Source organism: Oryza glaberrima, chromosome 3, assembly GCF_000147395.1.
Source record: "Oryza glaberrima chromosome 3, OglaRS2, whole genome shotgun sequence".
NCBI lineage: Eukaryota > Viridiplantae > Streptophyta > Magnoliopsida > Poales > Poaceae > Oryza > Oryza glaberrima.
Genome location: NC_068328.1, coordinates 31,658,005 through 31,668,171, shown reverse-complemented (window position 1 = coordinate 31,668,171; position 10,167 = coordinate 31,658,005). Strand labels below are relative to the sequence as shown.

The 10,167-nt window shown below is 49.7% G+C and overlaps 2 protein-coding genes and 1 pseudogene across 2 annotated transcripts; 2 read left to right on the top strand and 1 right to left on the bottom strand.

Moving 5' to 3' along the window:
• Positions 1–3,517: 3,517 nt before the first annotated feature.
• Positions 3,518–4,581, top strand: LOC127766414 (uncharacterized). The gene is made up of 2 exons (XM_052291455.1): positions 3,518–4,405; positions 4,516–4,581. Exons 1-2 carry the CDS (start codon positions 3,518–3,520, stop codon positions 4,579–4,581), a joined length of 954 nt encoding a protein of 317 aa, XP_052147415.1.
• A 1,366-nt stretch (positions 4,582–5,947) lies between these two features.
• Positions 5,948–6,871, top strand: LOC127766412 (uncharacterized; annotated as a pseudogene).
• Positions 6,872–7,612: 741 nt separating this feature from the next.
• LOC127766512 (uncharacterized) lies at positions 7,613–9,521 on the bottom strand. Its single transcript, XM_052291571.1, has one exon. The coding sequence runs from the start codon at positions 9,434–9,436 to the stop codon at positions 8,816–8,818; it is 621 nt and encodes a 206-aa protein (XP_052147531.1). The 5' UTR covers positions 9,437–9,521; the 3' UTR covers positions 7,613–8,815.
• Between the last annotated feature and the right edge of the window lie 646 nt (positions 9,522–10,167).

Sequence of the window (10,167 nt, the reverse complement as noted above, 5' to 3'; positions counted from 1 at the left end):
TTTTAAGTTTGAAAGCGACCGTCGATACTCGCACGGAGTGCACGAATATCGAGGCGCAGCTAGGTGGTTACAAGGGAACATGGTATAACAATTAACAGTGGAAGGATCAGATGCAACAAGTTGGGTAGGCCCACCGGTCTGCCTTGCAGACGGGGCAAACAGATTAAGTGCAATCCTATCAATGCATAATATTTTGCAAGCAAATTAATTAAGTTCAAATATAGGCTCAAGATGTTCAAAGGTGGCTTGCCTTGCTCGAGATCTTGAGCTTGATCCTCGAAATCCTCGCACTGCGGGTCTTCGGGCTCCGAAACTATACGCGAAACGGGACAACTCAACAAATGGCGAAAATAAAGCCCTATTATTGACCTCTAAGCGTGCCATTAGATAGATCTCGAGATTTGAGGAATTTTGGAAGTTGAACGGAGTCAAACGGACTTACGGTTGGGAAGATATTGAATTTCTAAGATTATTGGATTTTTGTCTAAAGGAAAAGGATTTATTTAAACCCTTTTTGAAAAAGAAAAGAAAAGAAAAAGAAAGAGGGAGGGAAATTAGACTTCCCTCGGGCGGCTAGGGCGCGGCCCGAGAGAAAGGGGCGGCTCGGCCGAGCTTAATGGGCCGGCCGGCCCAAGAGGGCGGCCCAAGGCGCGCGCGGGCGGGGAGGGGAGAGAGAGAGCCGGTGGGCCGGGTCCATCCTCGCGTGGTCCCGAGTGGGACCCGCTTGTCGGCGGCTCGGCTCACCGTGAGCGAGGTGCACGCGGGCGTGCTAGGGTTTGGGGAGGGGGGCGCGGCGCATGCGCGCGGTTCGCGGAGGACGCGGTGCGGCGGGCCCACGCGCAGCCTCACGGCTCGCGGTGGACCGCGCGCGCGACGGGGCGGAGGGAAGCGGCGGACCGGGGTCTGCTTGACCCGGTCGCGGCCGAGGTGGCGCCGACGTGGCGCCTACGTGGCTGCCACGCGGGCCGGCGGGAGGTAGACGACGACGTCGGCCGAAACGGACGGCGGGCGGCGGCGGCGAGCGGCGGAGCGAACCACGGCGATACAGGCGAAAGCGAGCACACCGGGAGGTTGCACGGGGCGAGAGGAGACGAGCCAATGGCTCGGATTCGCCGGGGGATGCTCGACGGCGGCGGATTGCGGCGGCGGCAACCGGCGGCAGGAGAAGGGGGAAACGGCGATGAGGTCACGAGGGGTCGATTCCCGGCGGTGAGAGCATCTACGCGGCTACGGGAATCCGTTGCTAGCGTCGGATTGGGCGGAGCTACGCCGAGCGAGGCCGGCGACGAGCGGCGCTTCCGAGCTCGGGCGGCGACGGCGGCGAGCACACGGCGGGCGGCGGCAACGGTCGGGGCGGCGCCAGCTAGCTACGGGGAGGCTACTCGTGCTACTACCCGAGTCTAAGGGGAGGAGATGGAACGAGGAGGGAGAACGGAGGGCGACACTACCGTGCGGGGAAGGGCGCGGTGACGTGAGGCCGACGGCACGGGAGCGATCTCTCCGGCCTCGGGCCGGGGAAGAGGAAGAAGAGGGCGTGCCCGGAGTCCCCTTCCGCGTCCTTGCTCGTGCCGGCTCCTCCGGCACACGCGTCGGCGGCGGTCGGCGAGAGGGACGGCAATGGCGCGAGCGGAAAACGGGGAAGATTGGGAGGAAAAAAAGGAGGGAGGGCGCCTGGGTTTATAGGGTGGCGATGTCGGTTTGGGGGAGGGGAACCGACATTGGACGGTCAAGCCAGCGAGCTGGCGCTCCGGCTAGCGGCCAAATCGGCGACAGGGAGGAGGGGAATGACGCCGGCGGAGGAAGAGAAAGAAAGAAAAAGGAAGGGGGAAAGGGAGCTTGTCCCTTGCCTCTTCGGGAAAAGGAGGAGGGAGCGGGGGCGACGCGGCGGGGGGGGGGGGGGGGGGGGGGGGGGGGGGGCTCTGCCTCCGTCCTTAGGAGGCACGCGCGGGGAGTGGCGGGGCCGAGTCGATGACGACGGCGATGACGGCGGAGGCGGCTTGGAGCGGAGCGGCGACACGGGCGGCAGGCGCGGCAGAGGCTGACGGCGGCGGCGACCAGGCGGTCGGCCACCACGGCGCGCGCGCGCGGGAAGCAACGGCGCACGGTGACGATTTGGCGGCGTCGGCGGGAATGGCAGCAGGGCAGGAGGGAGGGCTCGGCGCGGCTCGCGCGCTCGTGCGAGCAGCGCTCGGGCAGAGCGGGGGAGAGGGAGAGAGAGAGAGAGAGAGAGAGAGAGCGAGCCGGGGAGGGAGGGGGAGATGGGCCGAGAGGGATTCGGCCCATCGAACCCTAGGGAGGCAAAATAGACTTTTGCGGAGGGATTTGATTTGGGAAGGATTTGGATTCGGGATTGAACTCGACGATGGATCGGGGATTTGAGACCTGAGATGGCACGGGCACTAGACAACAAGCAAAGAAACGGATTTCGCAAATAGGATTTTTAAGAGCTAGTTTTCCCGCTAGGCGCCAAGACGGAACGGGCGCTACAGAATCCCTGAGACAGATTTTCACACACTGATAATTTTAGTTCAGAGATTGTTCTGAACCAGGAACTTCATGAATTGGACTGAACCATGGCATCACTTGTCACAATTTGATTAGTACAACAAGTTAGCAACTTTAGATTAGATATTGTTTCTGAACATAATGATATTTTTTTTTAAAAAAAAATACTGTACTCGGCTGACCAATTTCATATTGCCATTCACCAGCAAAATTTGGAGGAATTGTGTTCCACTCTTCCGGGTCCAATCTTTAGTGATACGATGGCTAAATCCATCGTCAATTTCAGAACATGGACAACTTCACCATATGTAACTTTGGGCAACTGCTCAATTGAAACCAAAGAGCTCTAATGATGCTTTTGTGAACAACAGTTTTACATGAACAGAACAGAGCCACCCGTTGGTGGTGATAGGACTGTTTGAGTACATGCTAAGAAATACAAAAGTTTTTATTACCCATATAAAAATTGAATTTCTGCTACCAATTTTTCATTCACTAAAAAAAATACCCGTGTGTTGCGACGGGAAAAAAATAAAATTACATTAAACTTTGGGTAATTAGGATTTTATATTCATGATCTGAGCATTATTCATGCAGATGATTTGCTATTGTTCAATAGCACTTACACAAGTATGTGCAATGCCGGAGGTCCCCTAGCCTAATTTTATTTTAGCTCTTTGGATGAAGCATAACCGATGAAGCTATATTAAGGGAGTTAAATTAGACTTTTTTCTAAATAGGCTACACATGTGCTTACGGGCTCGAATATGCGTGCACGTGGGCTAACTGGGTCAAGTGGGCCGCAACGCGTTGTATGATCTTCTTCTTTTTTTTTCGAACGAAGAAGAATTGATCTTTTGCCTCCGATTCCGATTACTTCTGATGTCTGATGATAATGTTCGTGTCGGAATCAACATTCCTCTGGCAGCAGTTTTCGCCTATATAAGCACCAGTTTTGCAGATCAAACATTAAAAGAAGAGAGGAATAGTGGTTGACAACACCACGCTGACCATGGAGAACGCAAGCCCAGTCGTCAGTGTCCCTGTGCCTTGCCTCTCCATGGAGCAACGCGACGAGCCTGCACATAAGCCGGCGCTGTTCAGCATCTCCGACAAGAAGGCCATCATCGGCGGCGACATCCCGGGGCTGACCAACGCCAACGCCTGGTTCACGCCGCAGGGATGGATCCTACTCCGCCTGAGCACCGCCACCTTCCTGCAGAACCCTCAGGATCCCCAAGACAAGATCCATCTCCCCCATCTGCCAGATGGCTTGTCTACCAGATGCTCGTGCCAGCTCTCCGGCAAGCCTTCTCTCCCCGGCTGCATCGTCCTCGTCGTCGAGCCCGTCGCCACCGTCATATGGCACTGTCGCATCGTCGATGACGAGTGGACGAGACACGAGTACGACATTGGAACGTTGCCCTTCGATCCACCCATCGATGGAAAGGACCACGACGATGTGGTGATATGCCAGATCGCCGTTTACCAAGGCAAGTTCTACTTCAACAGCTTCTTCGACACCATCGGAGTGCTGGAGTTCACCCCAACACCGGTGTTCAGCTCGATTGAGATCGTCGACCCGATCCCAGGAGGATTAGGGGTGACGGGCGCGGCGCACGTCTACCTTGTAGAGTCCGAGGACGAACTATACATGGTGTGCTTGCGGATTGTCTATGAGTTTACCATCTACGATATGACAATCCACAAGATGGATTTCTTGAGCCGTCAATGGCGCAGAGCCGACGAGATTGGCGGCCGCGCATTCTTTCTAGTTCCGTTGTACTTCGGGGCTTCATGTTCGGTTGATGAGTACGGTCTTGAGAAGGATTCTGTGTATGTCTCGTATGCAGTGGATAAATGTTTTGAGGTATCCAAGGTGGAAGATGATGAAACCGAAGTGGGGCTAAACTTTAGTCCCTATCACAAAAACATAAGTCTCTACCATAGGGACTTATACTTTTGTGAGAGGGACTAAATTTAGTCTCTAGTTTTCAAATACTCCCTAAGCTCATCGATGCTCCAGACTCGAAAAGAGGGATGCGGATTTTGCTGGTTGAAAAAAAGTCGAGATGATAATGATCGGAAAAGATGGGAAACGGCATTATAAAAAATAACACTTGGTTGGTGGGGGAATTTCCGCCACTGTTTTTTAACCTAGTTAAAAGAATGTAAAGAATATTTTTTCCCAAGTGTAACTCTAGTTTATTACTCCCTCCGTTTCACAATGTAAGTCATTCTAACATTTCTCATATTCATAGTGATGTTAATGAATCTAGACATATACATCTATCTAGATTCATTAATATCAATATGGATGTAGAAAACAATAGAATGACTTACATTGTTAAACGGAGGAAGTATTTGTTTTTGCAGCGTTTGATGAGTGCACTATATGTAAAGTAAGTACTATATATATTCTTAATCAGTATCTTGTGTTCTAGTTAATTGTTCGTATTTCGAGTGCTTGATGAGAGTTATTAATTAGTTAAGTCATCACGTCCCTTATGCTTGGGCGGCACGGAGATGGATTCGAATATAGCTCCAGTGGACGTCCACCCGTTTATTGCATGTCAACTAGATGGTTACAGAATTTTTTAAAAAAAATTGATAAGATAGATTAATATGTTATATATCACTCCACAAACATGCAAGTTAAAATTCAACTTCTACAAATTGTAACAAAAATAACAAATTTAACTGTAAATATACATATAGTAATTTGAGTTTTGTTTTTTATTTTTGTTATAATCTGTAGAAGTTGAATTTTAACTTGTATGTTTGTGGATTGATACATTACATATTGATATATCTTATCCATGTTTTTTCATAACCATTTAGATGATATACAATAAATGAGTGGACATCCATTCGAGCTGTTAAAACAGTTTCCCCTGGGCGGCACACGTTCTACAATGGGCGGATCTCAATGAAAATCAACATTCCTTTCTTCCATCACACTGTAATTATTGATATACGCAAGCCCAATTAAAGCCTGAAAAACGTCATCAGCATTCTGCCAAAGCTAAGTTAGGGCAAGGCGGCAAGCGTCTGATCGACCTTGGTTCCGTCGGCAGAGGAGGGCAAGAGTCCGGAGGATCGGAGTTCCCGATTCGCCGCCGTGCAGATCAGTGTGCGAGATCGGTGTTACTTACGCTGGCCGGTGCCGGCGGTAAGTTAATTTAGCGGATTCCGATTAGTAATTCCGATCTCTGATTAGCTACTAGTTTCGCGTGAGCTTCGGCCAGTGATTGCTGTGATCGACTCGGAATATATCTGTCTGTACTCCGATTGACATTTGCATGCCCAGGTACGATTCGGTGTGGGTCTTGGCCTATATAAGAGATGGTTAGGCACGGCTGCAGCTGATCCAACGAATTAAGAGGAGAGGAGATAGGCTTTGTGATCACACCAAGCCGACCTCGCATCACCACAATTCACCATGGACAAGACGAACCGTGTGCCGTGCCTTGCCCTGTACGTGAAGCACGGCGCCGGCTCAGACAAGCCGGCGCTATTCAGCATCTCGGAGAAGAGGGCCATCAACAACAACATCCCCGGGCTGACCAACACCAACTCCTGGGTGACGCCGCACGGCTGGATCCTAGTCCTCGACACCGCCTCCACCGCCACGTTTCTGCAGAATCCTCATGATTCGACCGACAAGATTCAGCTACCGCACAGGACGTGCACAGCAGTTCCACATGTCTGCTCTCCTGCAAGCCCCGATCCCTGGCTGTGTCGTTCTCCTTGTTGAGCCAGTCGGCACTATCATCTGGTACTGTCACATTGGAGACGACGAGAAGTGGGTGGAACATGAGTACGACATTGGCACGCAGGTCTTGGACCCTCCCTTGGATGGCAAGGACCACGAGAAGGTGCCGATATGCTGGATCGCCGCTTGCCAGGGCAAGTTCTACTTCAATGGCGGCTTCGAAAGCATCGGCGTGCTGGAGTTCTCCCCCTCGCCAACATTCAGCTGCATCGCAATCATCGACCCCATCATTGGAGGATTAGGGGTGATGGGCATGGCAAGCCTGTACATGGTCGAGTTTGCCAAATGTATGACTCTGACATGAAGACCATCTACGATGTTACTGTTTATAGGATGGATTTCTTGAAGCAACAATGGTGCATAGCCGAGGACATTGGTGGTCGTGCGTTCTTGGTAGCTTCATGCTATTTTGGTGCTTCACGTTCAGCTGATGAGTGTGGGCTGGAGAAGGATTGTGTCTACTCTATTTTTGCGCGCGATAAGTATTTTGAGGTGTGTAAGGTAGAGGATGGAGAAACTGAAGAGTATGATCTCATCGAAGCTCCAGATTCACAAGGAGGGATGTGGATTTTGCCCGTTGAAAAAAAGTAGAGATGAAAACTGTTCAGAACTGTAGGAAACAATATCATCTCTATGGAAACAACGCTAATAGAAATTAGAAAAATCAAATGTTATATATAGCTAGAAACAAGGAAACGAATCATTTCTATGAAAATGATACTTGGTCAATTGGAATTTCCGCCACTGTTTTCAACCCTAGTTGAAATACTATAAAGATCTTTTTTTCTAGTTTAACTCTAGGTTATTACTCTCTCCGTTTTTTAATAGATGACGCCGTTGACTTTTTCTCACATGTTTGACCATTTGTCTTATTCAAAAAAATTACGTAATTATAATTTATTTTGTTATGAGTTGTTTTATCACTCATAGTACTTTAAGTGTGATTTATATCTTATACATTTACATAAAATTTTTAAATAAGATGAATGGTCAATTATGTGAGAAAAAGTCGACAGCGTCATCTATTAAAAAACGGAGGTAGTATTTGTTTTTGCAGCGCTTAATGAGTGCACTATCTATGAAATTAACATTTCTCCTTTTTGCATCGTATTGTCTACTGAAAGCATAACAAGATATTTCATTGGACAGAAAGGGTTATGTACAATTGATGATCCTATTCTGTTGTATTAAAAAGTGAGTAGTGAACCTTGGTGCCACTCATCTCAGGTTTAATGGTTTAGCATTATTTGGTTCATATTCATAAATTGTCTGTCGACGAACCAAGTAGTGGATTCAGCGCAAACAAAATAATGAACCTAGCAGAATAATGCCACATTAAATGGAGCACCACAAGAAAATTTGTTGGAAAGAAACGGTTCGTTATTATTTCTCATGTTGCCGAGGCAGATTTTTGTAGGCAGAGGGAAGACAAGACACATGAACTTGATGACCTTACTCAAAGCATGAGTGAACCTGGGCGCCACTTATATCAAGTCTACTGATTCAGCATTGTTTAGTTTGTAAGTTCTGTCAGAATAACCAAATGCTTGATTATGTGGAAACAAAGTACTCCACTGTACCTAGCAGTGTCAACTTCCAAGTGTCGATGGAATTATCTGTCGAGATCCAACTTCCATGTTGAAGTAACAAAATTAACAAATCCACTTGAACCTGTACTAATTTGTAAACATGCATAGGCCTTAAAATTATAGTCATGCTGCTATGTGTTTGTTCCTGTTCCCCCTGAATGGTTTGAGCATTAGGACATTAGGTGTGTCTACTGGACAAGCAAAGCAGCAATTTTCCTTTTTTTTTCTTTTTTTGGTCATCTACTTCAGAGTTCAGAATTCAGCATATCCAACTTCAGAATTCAGCACATCTAATTTCAGAATTCAGACGGTGACAGCTACAAGAAATTTGCACTCGTCGACAGCCCAGGTCCTGAAACTGATTGGTAGTAGTGCATTACAATCTGAAGAGTGAATACATATTTTACCAGTTATATATCAATTTTAATTCCGTTCAAAAAAATATCAATTTTAACGGTTTAAATTTTGTCCAAAGTTTGTTCAAGCCAGGGTTCGATTCCTGAACTCCTCACCTTCCGCCTGGATTAAATGAAGGGTTGGAAATATGTGACTCCTCCTATCTTAATTCCATTGGATGGCTAGCTCCTTCTAGCCATCCCAACCTTTTGTTCAAGCAAAAAATCCTTGTCCCAAGGTAAATAATTCTGAACATCACTACCTCTGAATAATGGAGTGATTGGGGATTGGAGAAATTCAGATGAGAGGCTACTTAAATTAGTGCACATTTGGAGAGTAAATTTGCTCTCTGAAATAATCACAATCACAAAAAGCAAAATAAAATGCATCGAATCCTTTTCCTTATTACAAACTGAACGAAGTGAGTAACCAACATCAAAATTCGCAGAACAGACAGTTCTGCACGAACGAGCAGCGTGGGATTAGATCAACGCCAAGAAGGCGCAACTGCTATCCGATCTCCTCCTTCCTCCTCTTGCGGTTGGGTGGGCTAATTGCAGAGCAAGTACCTGGTGAGCACGAGGACGCCGCAGGCGGCGCCGAAGAGGAGGAAGACGGCGAGGTCCCTGGCCGCCCAGCGCTTGGGCCTCTCGCCGCCGGCGCCGCCCTTGGCCTCGACGCGCAGGCTCTTGGCGCGGCGCAGCGCGTCCACCTCCTTGAGGAGGTCGAACTCGAGCCCCTTCCGCTTGAGCTCGGCGACGCACTTGCCGAGCAGCAGCGCGTCCTCCCGCTCCCGCGCCAGCAGCCGCTCCAGCACCGCCTCCGTGTCCGCCTTGTAACGCAGCGCCCACAGCATGGCCAGCGACGAGAGCAGCGACACGAGGCAGGGGATCCACGAGCGCCGGCACGCCGCGGAGGTGGAGGCGGAGGCGGAGAGGAAGAGGAGGAGGATGGAGGCGGCGTGGAAGGCGAAGAAGGCGCAGTAGAGGAAGGCGATCTCCTTGCGGGCGCCGTCGAGGCGGGCCTCCCGCAGGGCGACGCGGCGGGCGAGCAGGTCCTCCTCCTTGAGCCACTGCTTCAGCAGCAGCCGGTGCGTCCCGCTCTCCGCGATCTGGCTCAGCGGGTGCCTCGCCTTCGCCTGCCCCGCCACGACGAGCGCGTCGGCCGCCATGGATTCGTCGAGGTGGTTTCGCGTGCGTCGTGGGGGTGAGGGGATTTGGTTGCGGTTTTGGCGTGTTTGTGGGGGGTGGATTTGAAGGGGGAATTTTGGGCGGAATCGAGGGTGGCTGGCTGGCAACGGTCGGGGTGGAAAAGCGGGCGCGCACCTGAGGCGGACGCAACGGTCGGAATCGAATCGGTGGCGTGTGGTGGAATCATTCGGGCTTGGCGGTGGCGGTGGGTGCACGCGGCCGGCTAAATGGGCTACGAGTTATTGGGCCGCGTCGCGAGAGGCGATTTTGGGCTTTCGGTCTGCTTGTCGCGTTCGGTGTGTGACTGTGAAGATGACGAGGCCTATGGAGCGCCTACGAGCGTCGCTCTGATTATCAGGGAAAATATTCTTCCATGTCATCACGAGGAAATTTACTAGTAGATTTACTCACGAGTAAAAATTTTAGTGAGTGGTGATGTGGACGAATCTTAGACGTTCATTTTTCGATTCAACAATAATTTTCACTACATATATAGTTTGCAGTATATATTTTCCCAATTATCATGACAAATTCCCCGTCTATGCTTTTGATGAATATTGTCAACCACCAACTCATAATCTCATTTGTTCTCATGTGTTCTCATATCAGTATGTATAAGTATCCAATGGCGGATTTAGGCCATTTCTGTGGGGTCGGCCGACCCCACAGCTTTTTGAAAAACATCTTATAAACCTTAATTTTCATGTATAAA

What these genes read in the sequence shown, in the direction of transcription:
- LOC127766512 (XM_052291571.1), bottom strand. Translation starts at nt 9,436, where the DNA reads ATGGCGGCCGACGCGCTCGTCGTGGCGGGGCAGGCGAAGGCGAGGCAC.
- LOC127766414 (XM_052291455.1), top strand. Translation starts at nt 3,518, where the DNA reads ATGGAGAACGCAAGCCCAGTCGTCAGTGTCCCTGTGCCTTGCCTCTCC. An exon ending in TGGAAGATGATGAAACCGAA is followed by an intron (nt 4,406 to 4,515) that starts GTGGGGCTAAAC and finishes ATACTCCCTAAG; the next exon opens with CTCATCGATGCTCCAGACTC.